This window comes from Nomascus leucogenys, chromosome 18 (genome assembly GCF_006542625.1).
Source record: "Nomascus leucogenys isolate Asia chromosome 18, Asia_NLE_v1, whole genome shotgun sequence".
Classification (NCBI taxonomy): domain Eukaryota; kingdom Metazoa; phylum Chordata; class Mammalia; order Primates; family Hylobatidae; genus Nomascus; species Nomascus leucogenys.
In genome coordinates, this window is record NC_044398.1 from 54,482,843 (window position 1) to 54,502,204 (window position 19,362).

The 19,362-nt window shown below is 37.5% G+C and overlaps 1 protein-coding gene across 2 annotated transcripts in view; it reads right to left on the reverse strand.

Annotated features, from left to right (window-relative positions):
* RAB18 (RAB18, member RAS oncogene family) overlaps window positions 1-17,639 on the reverse strand; it is a 36,274-nt gene extending 18,635 nt beyond the window's left edge. Inside the window, exons 1-2 of one of the 2 annotated variants that reach the window (XM_003269395.4) lie at window positions 17,376-17,639; window positions 11,906-11,961 (exon numbers count right to left, since the gene is read on the reverse strand). In XM_003269395.4, the coding sequence (XP_003269443.1) occupies window positions 11,906-11,961; window positions 17,376-17,443 (124 nt within the window). In that variant the 5' untranslated portion in view covers window positions 17,444-17,639. The remainder of the gene's footprint in view (window positions 1-11,905; window positions 11,962-17,375) is intronic. The other variant, XM_003269396.4, reaches the window with a different exon arrangement.
* Between the last annotated feature and the right edge of the window lie 1,723 nt (window positions 17,640-19,362).

Here is a 19,362-nt window from a genome sequence, read left to right on the forward strand (position 1 = left end):
CTGAGTGGTATTCCATGGTATGCATATGCCACATTTTATCTACTGGTTGATTGACGGGCATTTGGGCTGGTTCCATATTTTTGCAATTGTGACTTGTGCTGCTATAAACATGCATGTGCAAGTGTCTTTTTCATATGATAAACAGTCGGAGATTTTAATACACCACTTCCAATCATGAATAGTGTACTGAGATATATTATCAACAGAAAATAAAGGGTTTGAAGGCCAATTAGAGCCAACAGAATGCTCCGTATAACAACAAATTTTTTTCAAGTATACAGGAAACATTCTCCAGGATAGGCCATATGTTGGCTACAAAACAAGTCTTAATACATATAAAAAAACCGAAATCATGCAAACCATTTTTCTGATTACAATGGAATAAACCTAGAAATTAATAACAGAAGGAATACTGGCAAATTCACAAATACGTGAAAATGAAACAATAACCTTTTAAACAACCAATAAAATCACAGAAAAAAATTAGAGAATGCCTTGAGACAAATAAAAATACAATATATTAAAATTCAGGGAATGCCGTGAAAGAAACGTTAAGAGAAAAAAGATTTTTTTTTTTTTTTTTTTTTTTTGAGATGGAGTCTTGCTCTGTCACCCAGGCTGGAGTGCAGTGGTGCGATACCGGCTCACTGCAACTTCTGCCTCCTGGGTTTAAGTGGTTTACCCATCCCAGCCTCCCTAGTAGCTGGGATTACAGGTGCCCGCCACTATGTCTGGCTAATTTTTGTATTTTTAGTAGAGACGGGGTTTCACCATGTTGGCCAGGCAGATCTCGACCTCCTGACCTCAGGTAATCTGCCTGCCTCAGACTCCCAAAGTGCTGTGATTACAGGCATGAGCCACCATGCCCGGCACAGAAATTTATAGCTGTAAATGAATATATTATAAAGGAAATAAAACTTCAAATCAATAACCTAACTTTATACCTTAAGGAACTAAAAGAGAAGAGTAAACTCTGTGCAAAGCTAGCAGGGCAGAAGTAATAAATAATACGAGCAAAGACAATTAGAGAATAAAACACAATAAGGAAAACTGATAACCAAAGTTGTTTTTTCTTAAAGATCAACAAAATAGACAAACTTTTAAACTAGATTAACTTTAAAAAAAAAAGACAGTGAGAGAAAAGATTCAAATTACAAAACTCAGATATGAAAATAGGGTCATCACTACCAATTTTATGGAAAAAAACAGGATCATAAGAGAATACTATGAACAACCATATGTCAACGAATTGGATAACATAATTACATGGACAAATTCTAACAAATACACAATCTGCCAAAATTTACTCATGAATAGAAAACCTGAATAGACCCATAACTAGTAAGAAGACTGAATCAGTAATCAATCAAGTTTATTCCCAGAATGCAAGAACAGTTGAACTTTAAGAAAAATGAATCAAAGTAATATATCGCATTAAGAGAATGAAGGTTTTTAAACACATGATGATTATCTTGATGCAGAAAATGCATTTGACAAAATTCAATTCCTTTCATGATAAAACACTCAACAAACTAGGAATAGAAGGGAATTTCCTCAACATGATATACATCATATATGAAAAACCCATGGCTAACGTCATACTCAATGGTGATAAAGCTTTGGTTTTTTTCCAAGTTGTTTTGGCTAGTCTACTTCCTTCGCATTTCCTAGTGAATTTTAGAATCAGCTTGTTGATTTAAAACTAAAAGCCTGCTGGGATTTTGATAGGGATTATGTTGAATCTATAGATCACTTTGGGGAGAACTGACCTCTTAGCAATATTAAATCTTATGGCTACTGAAAAAGTTGTATCTTTCCATTCATTTAAGTCTTTAAAAATTAATCTGAAAGTATTTTGTAATTTTCAGTATTACAGGTCTTTGACAAATTTTGGTAAATTTAGCCCTGGGTATTCCGTAGATTTTTATTTAAAATTGCATTTAAATTTTTCATCTTCCTTTTATTCATTACTAATAAATAGAAATACAATTGATACTTTAAATATGGATTTTGTATTCCTGTGGATTTTTACATTCTTCTTTTCCAATCTGGATGCACTTCTTGTCTTACTGCCCTGGCTAAAAATTTCTAGTACAACAGAAGTGGTGAGAGCTTATATTCTTATTTTGTTCCTTATATTAAGGGGAAAACATTCTTTATTTTATCATTAAGTATGATGTTAGCTGTATGTTTTTTATAGATATCCTTTATCAGGTTTCTATTCACAGTTTACTGAGAGATGTTATCAAGAATACATGTTGGATGTTTTTCAAATGCATTTTCTGCATCTATTGAGATGATTACGTGATATTTCTTTTTTAGTTTAAAGTAGTGAAGTATGCATTGATTTTTTTTTTTAACGTTAAACCAACTCTTCCTTTGTGGGATAAACCCCACTTCGTTTTATTGGTTTATTATGTGTTGTTCTTCATGTTTCATATCAACTGATAATTTTTCAAAAGTGCAAAAGCTATTCAGTGTAGAAAGGACAGTCTTTTCAACTAATAGTGTTAGAACAACTGGATATCCATATGCAAAAGGAAAAAAAACAACTTCATACCTCACACTGTATTCAAAAATTAATTCAAAAAATTATACTTAATGTAGCACTTTATAAACTATAAAACTTCTGGAAGAAAATATAGGGGAAAATCACTGCAACCTTCTGTCAGGCAAAAGACACAACACTGAACTCATCATCCATAAATGGAAAAATTAAGAAATTAGATTTCATCAAAATAAAAAACATATGCTGTTAGAAATACACTTTTACACGAATGAAAAAAACAAGCCAGAGACTGGGAGGAAAACATTTGCAAAGCATATATCATCTAATAAGGGACTTAAATGCAGAATATATTTCAAAAACTCTCAAAGCCCAACAAAAAGCAAAAAACCCACTTAAAAATTAATGAAAGATTTGAACAGACACTGCAAAAAAATACACATATACAGTCTATATAAATGTGTGTATAGACGTTAAAAAGATACTCAACCTCATTAGTCATTAGCAAAATTCAAATTAAACCACAATGAGATCTGAACACATACCTACTTACCCATTTGAAAATAGGTTAAAATTTAATAAGGCTGCTTGTAGACATATAATAGGTGAGGGGTATAGAAGAATAAGAATTCTCATATGAAGCGAGTGGGAATGTAAAAACGATACAACTACTTTATAAAAATACGGCCAAACTGTTTTCCAAAGTTAAATATGCATTTATCATATGACCCACCAATTCCATTACTGGGTATGTATTCTAAAGAAATAAAAATTAGTATTCACACAAAATCCTATACCTGGATGTTTACAATAGGACTATTCATAATCACTAAAAACTGGAAACAACACAAATGTCTTACAATTGATGAATAGATAAACCAACTAAAACTGTGGTACATCCACACAATGGAATACAGCTCAGCAATAAAAAGGAACAAACAATTCACAGGAACTTGGATGAAGCTCAAAGGCATTAAGCTAAGTGAAAGCAGTCTCAAAGGTGCACATGTACCCTAAAACTTAAAGTATAATTAAAAAAAAAAGGTAACATACCATATGATTCCACTTATATGACATTCTCAAAAAAGATAAAACTAGAGACCAGGTAAGTGGCTGCTGAGGTTAGAGGCAAGAGGACCAGACTAGAATAGAACAGAAAGGGATAGCACCAGGTAGTTTTGGGGATGATGGAACTATTTGGTATGCCGACTGTGGTGGTGGCAATTATATGACCATAAACATTTGTTTTAATACATATGTTAAAAATCAAACTGTATACCAAAAAAATCAACTTTAATGTATAATTTTTTTTAAAAAACTGCCATGAACTCATATGTAAGAAACACAATAGGTAAAACATATTTTCTGAAAGAATAAATTATCAAGAATGTTATATTATATTAATTATATTATATAATATAAATTAATATTTAATATATTATATATAATTCATCTTTAATATATTATATATATTATTAATTATTATTATATATTTATTAATATAAATATATAATATAAATTAATTTATATTATAAAACCTCTACTTCTTTTCAATTTAGGATTTACTTTGTTGTGGTCAAGTCTGAGATTGATTCTGTATAATTGTTCCATGGGCTTTTAAAGTAGTGGGGTCTTTATTCAAAAGATTTGCTGATTTTGTTAGTCCAATTCCCTGTGCCTTTATCTGTATCTTTTGGGTCTACCTATCTACAAAATAAATGCAGCAAATCTAATATAACTGTATTTTCATCAAATTCTTTTTTTTTTTCTTTGAGACAGTCTCACTCTATCGCCCAGGCTGCAGTGCAGTGGCATAATCTAGGCTCACTGCAACCTCTGCCCCCTGGATTCAAGTGATTATCCTGCCTCAGCCTCCCGAGTGGCTGGGACTACAGGTGCGAGCCACCATGCCTGGCTAATTTTTGTATTTTTAGTAGAGACGGGGTTTCACCATGTTGGACAGGCTAGTCTCGAACTCCTGAAATCAGGTAATCCGCCCTCCTCAGCATCCCAAAGTGCTGGGATTACAGGTGTGAGTCACTGCACCCAGCCCTCATCGAATTCTTTTCTTGTGTTTTAAAGCTTTATTTATAGAGAGCTTCTACATTTGGTGCCTACTTGTTTATGACTCTTATAGCTGCTTAGTTAATTTACTGGGCCAACATTATATACTATCCACTTTATTCTGTCCAGTGCATTAAACTTAAATTCTACCTAACTTAGGCTATATTTTGTCACACGACTTTTGCATTTTTGCATTCGCCTGGTTCATCTATTTTCAACCTTTTCTTACTTCTTTTTCAACTCTAGCTGATAATTTGAATTATTAAGAGAAGTGGACCCAGGCACATTTAATTAATTAACATTTAATTTTACTGCTTCCCTCTTAATTATATTTAGCATTCTTTGACATTCAGGTCAAATCTGTGGTTGATATACTGTGAAATAATTAAAAGAATTCCAAATTAGAAGTTGGGAGGCTGGATTTAGCCCCAGCCTTCTGACTAAGGTATAGCCTAAGGAATACAGACTAAGGTACAGAAATCAAAGATTTCCTTTTTTTTTTTTCTTTTTGAGATGGAGTCTCTCTCTGTCACCCAGGCTGGAGTGCAGTGGTACGATCTTGGCTCACGGCAACCTCCATCTCCTGAGTTTAAGCAATTCTCCTGCCTCAGCCTCCCAGGTACCTGGGATTACACACAACCTGCCACCACGCCTGGCTAATTTTTGTATTTTTAGGGGAGATGGAGGTTTCACCATGTTGACCAGGCTGGTCTGGAACTCCTGACCTTCAGTGATCTACCTGCCTCGGCCTCCCAAAGTGCTGAGATTACAGGTGTGAGCCACTGCGCCTGGCCCAAAGATTTCAAATGTTCAAAGGGGAAAACAAAACTGAAAATTCAAAGTATCCAGAGCAATGACAAAGAAACACTCCATACCAAAACCTATGGAACACAGAATTGGTTGTTAGAGAACATCTTTAACAAAGAATAAGCATTAAAAATAAGGGGACTTAATATTTATCTTAACAAACCAAAAAAATAATGGCAAAAGAAAAGCAGGAAGAACAACGAGGGAAAAAAAATTAAAGCAATCCTCAAAACAATAAAATAGATACATTCCTTAGGAAAAGACAACAAAAATAGACAATTTTAGAAATGAAGAGCCACAATCACAGATAATGAAAAGTTTAAAATAATACTATGTGCAACTATCTTAAGAGAAAATGAATACTTTCCAAGTTACACTCCCAAGACTATTCTAAGAATAGAAAACTTGAAGAGGTTGGAATGGTAAAGAAGGAAGGAGGATCAGATTGATTCAACAGGTAAAATGTAACCTTTAAAGAACAGATAATTCCAATATTATTTAAGCTTGTCATGAAAAAAAAATTTTTTTTTTTTGAGACAGGTCTTGCTCCGTCACCCAGGCTAGAATACAGTGGTACGATCACAGCTCACTGCAGCCTTGACCTCCCAGGCTCAAGTGATCCTCCTGCCTTGGCCTCACAAAGTGCTGGGATTATAGGCATGAGCCACCGCGCCCAGCAGAAGTCATAGGTATTTTTGAAAGCTCACTAAGGAAATAACATCAACCCATAACAACCACCATTTGTCTAAGTGTAGTTGAAATATACCAACCCTCAAAAGACATTTTCACATATTTTAACAATTATAAGTCTTAAAATAGATTAAGAAATATGTTGTGACCCAGTCTGAAGTAGAAAAATGGTTTTACATTCATTTTCTAGGTTTTTATTTGAAAATAGCTTTTAAAGCACCCTTTTTATAGTCAAAAGGTACATAAAATAGGGTAAACAAAAAAATAAAAAACAAGATAAAGCGAATTGTGCCTATTTAATCAGATTATAAAAAATTAGTATAACTAATTTCTACAGGATCTAATTTCCATGCTTACCATTCCATCTATGCTACCAATTACTTAGATAAGTACCTGATTAAGGACCACCATGTGATCCTGTCATAGCAGAAAAAGAAACCTAATACTATCTTTTATCAAACACTCCTATGTAATAAGCAAACAAAAAAAAACTTGTCAAGATATTTTTGCAGGCTGAGAGCAGTGGCTGACACCTGCAATCCTAGCACTTTGGGAGGCCAAGGTAGGAGGACTGCTTGAACCCAGGAGTTCAAGACCAGCCTGGGCAACAGTTTGGTGAGATCCCATCTCCAAAAAACAATACAAAAATCATCTGGGCATGGTGGCATGTGCCTGTAGTTCCAGTTCAGGAGGCTCAAGCGGATCACTTGAGCCCAGGTGGTCAAGGCTGGAGTGAGCTGTGTTTGTGCCACCGCATTCCAGCCTGGCGACAGAACAAGACCCTGCCTCAAAAGAAAAAAAAACAAAAAAAACTTGCAATTTTGTGTGTATGAGTGTTTATTTTTATGTCAGAAATGTTATCTTGTACTACATTTTTAAATATTTGTGTTTCATTATGTTTCCTTCTTAGTCTCAAATATGCATATGTTGGATTTCCTTTTCTGATTTCCATATCTATCACTTTCTAATTCGTTTTAACATTTTCATTAATTTTGGTAAATTCTACCTGCTTTTTCCATTTCTAGACTCTGTCTCTTATTGTATTTTCCACAGTTCTCTATTATCTATGTGATCCTTTCAATTTCATCTTCATTTCAGTAATGGTTTTATTTTCTAATTTCATTTATTTTTCTTTCCACTCAACCAGCTTACCTTGCATTTTCTCATGCAATCACTCTATTTCTTCCCTGGCCTCTTATATCAATTGCTTTGTGCTCTCAGCAGTAAATACTTCAATAAGATTTCTAAACTCATGGCAAAATGTTTGATCACAATATTCATCTTCTTTATGGCAATATTTTAGGTTACTGTTCTTCATCTGTCCTTTGTTTTTCTGTTTCTTTCTTCCTTTTTTATTTCCAAACATTCGTGGCAGTCAAGCTTAATGAATTCCTTTTGATTATTCATCTCTGAAGAAGTGCTGGTTGTCCAGAAACTGATATTTGTAGGAGGTTCATGCAGAAGGCCAGAGTGCCTCCAGTTCTGGACTGACAACTTTTTCGTGATTCAGAGATTTACCTAAGAGACAGTTGAGCATTTTACTTCTCAACAGCCAATGCAGACAGGCAGTCTGGAGGTTTTTCACAATGCAGTCATCTCCTCCCCAACTGCTATAGAGATAGACACATATTACTTCCTTCAAAAATGGCTTGTTCATGTGACTCCTTGTTTGGCTTCATTTCCCCAACTTCTTAGAATCAAACCAGGTGCAGGAAAGCTCCTGCCTTGAGCTGAAGAAACCCATTTCACTTTTGTAAACAAGGGGTTTAGGTTTTATACCTCAGGGGGGCCTTGCAGTTTCATGGGTGTTTCTTGCTGTCTCTGAGCTCCACAGCCATGGCATCCTACCTACTTATTCCCACATGCAGCCAGCCTGATGGCCACTGCTCCTGGCAACAATTCCACCTATTTTGTGGCTTGGGGTTCTTAACTGTCTTCTAGTTTAGTGGAATGCTGGGTTTGTGTGTCAGTTTTTCCCTCTCTTTCTTGTTTTTAGCTAATTGCCAACAAAGAAAAATGCTAACTTTATAGTACCATCTGCAAATCCCAAATCCAACAATTATCTTAAAAGAGTATTTTATACAAGACAGAAACTTAAGTGTCTAAGTTACTAAAAGGTAACAATACACTTTCCTTACTACTATTTTACTGTGGGGTAAAATACCAATTTTCATAAAACACTAATTTTCACAAGGCTGTTAAGTAATTGTTTTTATTTTTAAAACTCGTGTGGGCTGGGCGTGGTGGCTCACACCTGTAATCCTAGCACTTTGGGAGGCTGAGGCGGGTGGATCACTTGAGGTCAGGAGTTCAAGACCAGCCTGGCCAATATAGTAAAACCCCATCTCTACTAAAAACATAAAAATTAGCAAGGCATGGTGGCACACACCTGCAATCCCAGCTTCTTGGCAGGCTGAGGCAGGAGAATCATTTGAACCTGGGAGGCGGAGATTGCAGTGAGTTGAGATCATGCACCACTGCACTCCGGCCTGGGCAACACAGCGAGACTCTTGTCTCAAAAAAAAAAAAAAATATATATATATATATATATATATATATACACATATATGCTATTACCTAAGGCAGAAAGTAATCTGATGCTTCAATGTAAAAGATATTTTGTTCAACATATTCAAGATCCAGGGCCTATTTGGGAAACAAATTATATATATTTTCACCTGCATACTATAATCTTAGTATTTGTCTTTGCAGAAGACAAAGCCTTTTTAGTAATAAAGACAACCCACGATTTGTCATGCTACAAGTCCCCAAATTCCATTTGGGTTTGTAATGAAGACAGTTAATATTATATGTATGTCCATTCCTTCAGTAAAATTTTAACTTTAGGCAAGTTTATTTTCCTGCCAGTTGCTACTGCTCTCCTCCTGGCTAGCCATTACCAATATGTATTCAGGCAGGTTCTGACCAAAATAAGGTTTTACTACTAAGTAATTTTTATAGGAATAAATAATACACCAGTCTGGGCACAGTGGCTCACACCTATAATCTCAACATTTTGGGAGGCCCAAGGCGGGTGGATCACTTGAGGCCAGCAGTTCAAGACCTGCCTGGCCAACATAGCAAAACCCGTCTCTACTAAAAATACAAAAATTAGCCAGGTGTGGTGGTGCATGCCTGTAGTCCCAGCTACTCAGGAAGCTGAGGCACCAGAATCACTTGAATGGGGAGGAGGCGGCTGCAGTGAGCCAAGGTTGTGCCACTTCACTCCAGCCTGGGCAACAGAGCAAGACTCTGTCTAAAAATAAATAAATAAATAAAATTAAATAATAATTATTATTATAATACAACAAAGCCAAATTACAATGGATTTTGTATTCGTGTTTTAAATGATTCCCTTTCCTATGACACAAGAGTAAATCTGTAAATTTTAATATCATGCAAAAGCTAAGTAATGCCTTATTGAAAATTTAGAGGCACCATGAGTTCATATGAAGAAAAAGAAACAAACAAACATGAGCTCCTCCTGAACTGGGCATGGTGGTACATGGCTGTAGTTCCAGCTACTTGGGAGGCTGAGGCAGGAGGATCACTTGGGCCCAGGAGTCTGAGGCCAGTCTGGGCAACACAGTGAGACACTGCCTCACAAAAAAAGAAAAAAAAAAAAAGAGCTCTTACAGAAGAGCTCTTACAGAAGAAGAATTACTTACAGAATTCCAAACAAGATACATAGATAGAGTGATGGCATTTTAAAAAAAATCACCATTTGATAACCATCACAGTTGGAATGACAAGATCATATACCGTCCTTATCACTTGTCACAGGCAAGAATTATCAATGGATGCCCTTTTTAGGAGGGCAAAAAGTATAAGAAAGAGGATACCTATACAGTCTCAATGTATCTCTCTACGAGAAATATATTAGTTATGAAGGGAAGAATAATAACTTCACAGAGGAGTAAGTTGGCATATATCACCTTAAGTAACCAAAGTCCCACCACCAGTAAATGGGATAAATAGACACAATGTGCCTCCTGACACTATGCTCTGAAAAACACTTCTGTGGAATTGCTGCCAAAACTGCATAACCTGAATCTAACCGTAAGGACATACTGGACATATACAAATTGAAAGACATTCTACAAAATAATTATTTACTCTTCAAAAATGTCAAGGCCCTGAAAAGGCAAATAAAGACTGAAGAATTGCTGATTAAAAGAGGCTGAAGAGGCTTGACGCGGTGGCTCACACCTGTAATCCCAGTACTTTGGGAGGCCGAGGTGGGTAGATCACTTGAGGTCAGGAGCTCGAGACCAGCCTGGCCAACATGGCAAACCCTGTCTCTATCAAAAATACAAAAAAAATTAGCCAGGCGTAGTGGCATGCACCTGTACTCCCAGCTACTTGGATGGCTGAGGCAGGAGGATCACTTGAACCTGGAAAGCGCAGGTTGCACTGAGCTGAGATGGTGCCACTGCACTCCAGCCTGAGCGACAGAGCTAGACTCTGTCTCGAAAACAAATTAATTCATTAATTAAATGAAATAAAAGAGGCTAAAGAGAAATAACTAAATTCAATGTATGATCCTGGACCCGAAACAATTATTTGCCTTTTGCATTAATGGGACAACTGATAAAATCTGTGTATAGACAATAAAATGTATCTATGTTCATTAAAGAAATACACATTAAAGTATGCAGACGTTGAAGACATCATGTCTACAATCTACTCTCAATTCATTTTTTTAAAAAAGAATACTGTGTGTATGTAGAGAGAGAATGATAAAGCAAATGTGACAAACATTAACATTTGGAGTAATTTAATAGGATACACAAGAATTATTTGTGCTATTTTTACAAATCTGTGAGTCTGAAATTGTTTCACAATAAAATTTTAAAAATAGACATACAATCAATGAAAACAAATAAAGGCAGTTCAGAGAACTCTTTATTTTCCCTAACAATAATGCTAGGATCATCTTTACTATATTTTCCTCATCAGATCATGAAATTTTAAAGCTGAAAAAAAAAAAGTATTCTCTCTCCCCAAAACCTCCCAATTTACAGATGAAGTTAGTAAGTCAAGTGACTTCAACAAGATTACATGTAATTCAAGGCAAAGACAACCAAGACTATTATCTAGCTCTGACTCAGCTCAGCTACCTTTCAACTATTCCAAGTGGTCTCTTCATCCCTTTACATTGTAGCTACCTTTCAACTATTCCAAGTGGTCTCTTCATCCCTTTACGTTGTCTACAGTCTAAACACATGATACCAAAATACTTACCTCTATCTTCTCATATATTCTCATAAGTTAGTGTGACTAACCACTTTCAGGCGATCTAAATTTTATCCTTAAAAGGCATTTAAGTATCATTGCTCCTAACAATCCTTAATAACTAGTATCAATACATATGTGAAGATAAGAATACATGTCAAACACTGTAGCAAATGCTGAACATACAAAATTAACACACTCTGTTAGGTCCATGATGATGGAGACCAAGTTTGTTATTCAATATTATAACCCCTCCTCTTAGTGGCAGTCCCTGGCATACAATAAGAATTTAAATAACTGTTGTATATTACAAAATAAAAGACAATCCATAGTATAGGAAAGAAATGTGTGTACAGATAATCAGATTAGCAGTTTTAATAAAGTACCATGAGACAACAGATAAGGAAGTTATTTTCTCTTGGTAAGATCTAGAAAGGCTTCAGAGATTTAATGATACCAAAATTAAGTCTTGAAGGACAAATAAGATTTCAACAGACATGGAAGCAGTGGGGTGGTGAGAGGAAGGTAGAAGGATTTAGATTAAAAAGGCCAAAGGCAAGAAAATACTGGCCATTTCTATAGAATTTTTAAACACAGGCTTACCTATTGTTGCTGCAAGTTCTGGATCAAACGTATCATCTGTGAACCTCAAGAGCAGGCTGAAAGAGATATTAAAAAGACAGGTTGGGAACTTGAATTTTCTAATCATATGATAAATGTGTTCATGATTATTTGGTCACAAATTATTAGATGTAGATAAAAATAACTGATGTAGGCCTGTTCCTAGGAATACTGCCTCAGAGCAGGTATACACAGAAAAATTAAATTACTGGAAAGGCAATTTAAAAATCCCAAGAGCAAAGTAGTTTACTATTAAATATATTCCCCATGCTCTTCTACACAATCCCCCAAGTACAAAAGGTGGGGGTTTTTGTTGTTGTTTTTTAACTGTTCTGGTATGTTCTTCTGAGAAAATGATAATAGCAGCATGTCATGCTTTAACTGACATAGATGAAAAGGGAAAAAATAAAAGTCTCTTAGAATGCAACAAACTAGCTTTAAAAAATCTGATTGTGTAATCCATTCTGAATTCAAACAAAACCAGAAATATACCAAAGCTGAGCATTCTGTAACACTCAGCATGGCTACTACCTAAGAGAAGATACGGTAAAAAGAGAGGTAAAAAGAAAGATCACAGGACAGAGTAGGTAGACTCGGGCAAACACTAGGTAGAGTGTGTAAAACCAAGTAGGCAACTGGAGGCTACTGCAGGCTTTTAAAGAAAGTTAAGACAAGTACTGCTCTTTGTTTTGAAAAGTTAATACTAACAAGAAATGGAAGAAAATCAATGGAAGACAACTGCCATGGTTATGGCAAGAGAGAACAATGGACTAAACCTAGGAAATGGTAAGAAACTAGAAAGAAAGGATAAAAGCAAAAGACACCAGATTAGAAGGGTACTCTAAGATTTTCCATCTTCCAGAATTATTTTACTTACTATGAAGCAGAAGTGTCACTTATTAGAAACTCTTCAAAAATAAAATCTAAGCTTTTGTTAAAGCCCTTGATTTTAAAGTCATTCAATCTTCCCTCATGTTAACTTCTGAAGTATAAGACTCTCCTAATTGACCTGTTTGCATGAATAAAATCAAAGAAACGGCCATCAGATATCTAAATTACAGAAAAATCTTATGACTCTTTGTATAGGTTGTGATTATTGCTGGTAGAGGTATGTTTTGTCCACAGAGTTTTTGCAAAACATAATGGCCTCCTGGTAGTTTCCAAACCCAGTGTCATTAATTATATTTGAACGATTAACTCTCCCTTACTTGGTTTTGTTTTCTTGTGTTTACCATAAAACCAGCATCATAAAATCAAAGTAAAAAAGAAAAGTCAAATTCTAGATTTATCTACTTAACATCTTGACTATATTTACTTACTTGGAACATAGGTAACAATACTAGTAAGACTCTTAAAGACTACCTATAAAATTTTTATTCTCTCCCAACATACTCAGTTACCCATAATTTAAGAAAAGATACATAATATCTACACGTGGTCACCACAGAAAATATTACTACAAAAATATAAGTTAACATTACCTTGTAGACTAGTTGTAATAATATAATAATAATACAATAATGATGATATTGGGTATTATTTATTGTACATATGGCAATGTGCAGACACAAAGCCAGAGGTTTTTCTCTCATAATTGCTAATCCTTAAATGGCCTTTGTTATTAACAAAGGAGAGGCAGGGTATTGGTGGCATGGTGTGAAGCAACAAATTTTAATACAGGCTCTGGGTATACATCAGATCTTAGACAGGGATACCCTGGTAGCCCAAAAAGTATTCTATGTATGCCTTTTTCTAGGCAGAGAGTCCATTTCTCTATTAGACTTTGAAAGGGGCAGAGAGTCCATTTCTCTATTAGATTTTGAAAGGAACTGACAATCTCAAAATAATTAAGAAGCACACTTTTTTTTTTTTAAGAGACAGGGTCTCACTCTGTCACCCAGGCTGGAATGCAGTGGCACAATCACAGCTCACTAATCCTCCCACCTTAGCCCCCCAAGTAACTGGCATGACAGGTGTGCATCACCACGGCTGGCTAATTTTTTTTACTTTTATTTTTTTAGAGGCATGGTCTCGTTATGTTGCCCAAGCTGGTCTCAAACTCCTGGCCTCAAGAGATCCTCCTGTCTCAGCCTCCTGAGTAGCTAGGATTACAGGATGAGCCACTGCACCTGGCAGAAGCACCATTCTTATAGTATTGTATGTTTACACCCTCATATTTTCAAAGTTAAAGGAGCAAAATGTTTCCCATGCAGAAGTAGAGATGGAAGGAGTAACTACCACCATGGCACTTAGATGTGACCAAATTTATAATATACAGAGTGTGATTATGACTAATCTACATTTTTTTAAATTTACAAATGAAATTCACCGAAAAAAAAAATGGGAAGGCAAGGGGCAAAGGAGGGACAGCAATTTAGATAATAGGTCTCTCTAATCCCTTCCAGTTCTTGATACATTCTGCTACTCTTTACCTCACCAGGCCTAGCCACAGAATCGGAGTCTTACACATTTAGGGTCTGAGAGGTTTCTATTCCAACCCCCTCGCTTTTGAAATGAAGGCCTACAGCATTCAAGTATCACACACAAGGTCACACAAGTGGCAGCCCCAGTTTCATAATCCTGATCTCCTGACTACTATCACATACCCTTTAGACTCTAACACTATGAAATACACTAGAAAGTAATCCACTAATTCGGATTAAACATATCCTTTGTTTTCCCCAACAACACAAGCGCTGTCTCACTTCCACTAGCTCCAGCTCTGTAATGAAATAGAAGCAAACTTGGTTAAAACAATCCTTTAAGATCATATCCACAACAAATGTTTTTGTACTAATTCACTTTAAAAGGCATAGACTTCTATTTCAGTGGAGTCATTTATTCTCATCTTATCCAGAAACATAAGTGCTTAAGATTGTTTTCCATAGCATATCACATAGGCCAATAATGTATATCTAGCTAGACAAATAAGACAACTTTCTCACTATATGTAATCCTTTCACGAAAGAAATAGTGATAAAAACCTGCAGCGAGCAGTTGATTATCCATTGCTACGTATTGAGGAAAAAGTTTAAAACAGATTAGGCCCACGGTAAATTTGTTTGTTTCGGTGGCATGAACCAGGGAGACTGACAAATCCACTTAACAGGCCTTACTCTACAAGGAGAACCTAGGTTGGGTGTCATGCCTTGTGTCTGTAATCCCAGCACTTTAGGAGTACGGGGTAGGAGGTTGGCTTGAGCCCGTGTGTTGGAGACCACCTGGGCAACATAGGAAAATCCCATCTATGAAAAAAATTTTAGAAGTAGGGCCGGTTGTGGTGGCTCATGCCTTTGTTCCTAGCACTTCGGGAGGTCAAGGCAGGAGGATCTGTTGAGCTCAGGAGTTCGAGACAGCCTGGGCAACACAGTGAGTCCTCCTCTCTATAAAAAATAAAAAAACACTAGTCAGACATGGTGACTCATGCCTATAGTCTAGCTACTCAAAAGGCTGAGGTGGGAGGATCACTTGAGCACAGGAGATTGAGACTGCAGTGAGCTATGATCATGTCACTGCACTTGAGTCTGGGTGACAGAATAAGACCCTGTCTCAAAAAAACAGCGGGTAGAGCAGAGGAATTTTGTTTATATACTCCAGTTAACCTTCCGGAAATTTTAACACACCCTAACTCGTCATCCATGCAATACATTTAGAAAAAGTGCTAACCGACCATGTACTGGGTTGAACTACGTGAAATGACAACCAACCATTCTTGACTTCAAAAACACTAATTTCACATGCCTGAACTTAAATGAGAACGATATCTCAAGGAGAAAAGGAGAAAAGAAAAAGAAAGATTACAAGGCTGTGAAATTCCTATTAAGACAATGTTTACATTAACTTTTTAAGCCTCAAATATGTATGTGCAATAATAGATGATCATGTAAATAATTTTACTCATGCCTTTTACACACACACAGACAAATCATGCTGGTTTGCTAACTCATCGTATTTCATTATTCTATTCCTTGGTATGTGCAAATCCTTCATTCCAGTAGACACAGAGGACATTACATGAGGAACACTATGAAAACGTGTTGTCAAACTGGTGGCTCACGCCTGTAATCCTAGCACTTTGGGAGGCCGAGGTGGGAGGATCACGAGGTCAAGAGATCGAGACCATCCTGGCCAACATGGTGAAACCCCATCTCTACTAAAAGTACAAAAGTTAGCTGGGCATGATGGTGCGCGCCTGTAGTCCCAGCTACTCGGGAGGCTGAAGCAGGAGAATTGCTTGAACCCGGGAGGCGGAGGTTGCAGTGTCCCCAGATGGCGCCACTGCACTCCAGTCTGGCAATAGAGCGAGACTCCGTCTCAAAAAATAAATAAATAAGTAAATAATATCAGAATATATTACATAAGCTTTCAAATTCTGAAGAAGCTTTTAAAAAGTAAGACTTTACGAAGTGACTTTTACAAGTTATTTGAGGAGAGCTTTCATTCTAGTTTGTAGAATTAAGGCTACTTCAATTTATGAAATATAAAAAATTATTTGAAAGATATGTGTACCAGAAGGTATAGCTAAAATATGAAACTGATTACAGCCCCTGGAGTGTAAATGTGGTTTAAGGATCAAGACGGCCTTGAACATAACCTACTCATAATCAGATGGCAAGAATGACATCACCTGGAGAACTCTGTTCCAAGACCTGGATGAAATCACAGCCCTCTAGCAACATCCACCTAGATCCATGTCTTACCTTATACTCAACTCCACTGTCAATATTATTTTCCCCAAGGAAAAAGTCAAAAATGAAAGGACAACACTAATCTTGTCTCCATAGGATGTGGCAAAATGAGAAATAACAATTACATTTTATTTTCAAAGGTGGCCCATGGCTGAAGCACTCGGACCTTACACTAAAGCGAAATTTTCCAGCAGTCACAAGATCCAGTTCTTTCACAGCCGACTAATAAAAAAGTAAAAGAATCGACATTAAGCTGCGCCCGAACAGGCCAGGAATGGGACCTAAGGCGTCACGAAACTTCCCGAGGACATTATGTATTTAGAGAAGGCCCCACAGAAACCCTCAAGTGGGAAAGTTATGTCTCCCGGGTCTCGGGGTGACAGGCAACCTCAACCCCGAGGGGCTCGAGGCAAGGCGCCCCCCGGTCAGATTCGGGCCCAAACCAGCCCGCCACGCCCTGAGCTCCGCGCAGCAAACCGACCGGCCCAGTGGCGGCCCTCGGAATGGTGTTTTCTCGGCGCTACAGGAGGGAGAGCGACCCAGAGAACTTGGGCCTGGCAGAGGCCGGGAACCAGGCAGGCGCGGGTGGGGAGAGGGGAGCAGAAGTCGCGGGAGAGCGCGGCCCAGAGGCCAAGGAGAGCGCGAGCGGAGCCGGCCCGAGCCCGCCGCTGCAGTTTACAGTTCCCGTCGCGGCCCAGGAGACAGCAGCCACCGGGGCAGAAAGAGCCCAGCCACCCTCGTCACGACCCGCACCTCCGCCTCACCTGGACTTGCCCACCCCACTCTCGCCGATGATGAGGATCTTCAGGGTGGTTAGCACGTCCTCGTCCATCCTGACCCCGCTCCGCTCCGAGCCCAGCTGGCCGCCCGGGTGCGCCTCTCAGCCCTTCAGCAGAGTGATCTGCTGCGCATGCGCGCCGCTCCACTTCTGCCACCTTCCTTTCACGCCGGGTGTTCACGCTGCCGAAGCCCTGGACTCCCCAGTTCCGCCTTGAGGTAGCTCCACGGCTGCTCAACCCAGAATCCCCGGCGTTTTTCCAGACTGCGTGTTTCTCCCCTGCGCAAGCGCAGGTGGGGAGTGCTATGTGTGACTTTGTTGGCTTCTTCTTGAGGTCTACCTCCGCCCCAACATCAACCTCACCCTCCTTTCGAGTTAGTGGGAGGACTGAGTCAGGAGACTATCAAGCTGTTTTATTTCAGCAGCTGCTCATAACAGCTGCACTGCGGTGGGAAAAGCACTGTGCTTGAAGCAGATTATCTTAAATTTAGGTCCAACTCTACCTTATAACTGCCTTGTCATACTACCCAGCTTTCTTAGCCTTTCTCCATCTCTGAGAGACACAGTAAATACTTCTTAGAACATCTGCTTCTTATTTTTATGAAGGTTAAATGAGTTAATTTGTGAGGACATATTGTTAACCAAAGTGCTCTATAAAAGGTGTGATCAGGTATTAACTTGCTGGCTTCCCCTCTGTTATAGTGGAAAGCACCCTCCGCACCCCAATTCATCTGGAAAGGGAGGCGTAGACTTCAGGTAGGTCAGGTGCATTACTTCTGGCAATGCAACTTCAAGCCAACTCTCCCTCCTCATAAGAACTGCAAACACCCAGACTGCAGGAAGTGTATGTCTACACCTTGCCTCCTGCATTAAGTTGTAAATCTTAGTGAAGGTACCAAACCTCATTCATAATACTTAGCACAGTGCCTGATACATGGCAGGCACTCAATAAACCTCAGTTCTCTTGTCTTATTTCCTTGTACCTGCAGCTAATGTCATATACAATGGATATTTGATTAAAGACTACATATAAATAAAATTTCAAATGTTAAGAAATTAATTTGTTAAATAGCTGGAAAAACCCTTTCAAAAGATATCCAAATGGCTTCTCCTCCTTCAGGTCTTCCCTCAAATGTTGCATTCTTAAAGAGGCCTTCCCTGTCCATTCTACTGAAATATGCAAATCCCTCCAGCATTCTCTAGACCTCTTTACATTGTTTTTCTGCATAGGACTTAACCACTCTCTGATACACTATATATTTTACCACTTTATTAGAAGTCTCATGAAGGCAAGGATTTTTTGTTTTGTCTACTGGTGTGTCTTCCGTATCTAGAGTACTTCATGGCACATAATATGCGCTAAATAAATGTATGCTGAATGAATTAATTGAATGAATGTTGTAGAGTCCATTCCTAACTTTAGAGAATAATGTCAATGAAACAACCTCCACTTCTCATCAAATAGCCCTTGAAACTTCAGTCAAGTCTATCTAGCTTACTTTTCATTACGACAAAAAGATCTTATTTATGAGGTTCACAGTATTGTCAAGCTCTCCTGCCCTGGGGTCCCCAGATCCCTAGAAATCCCTGAAAACCTTTCAGGGGGGTTGCCAGATCAAACTATTTTCATAGTTAATATGTTATTTTTTCATGCACATTCTCTGATGATAATATAATGGAGTTTTCCAGAGACTATATATTAATAACATGTAATAGCAAAACAGATTGAAGGCAGAACAAGATATGTGAACTTACTAGTTTTCTATATTAAGCCAGATATTAAAGGGATTTCCTAAAATGTAAAACATTGCCACTGTTCTCAATTTTGTTTTGTTTTAAAGTAGTTATTTTCATAAACATTTATATTAACTGGTAATAAGTTTATTATTGTTTTTAAGTAAGTTAACATGTTTAAAATTTTCTCAGTTTTAATTTCTAGTAGGATAAATAAGAGATGTGATCTCTTTGGGGTT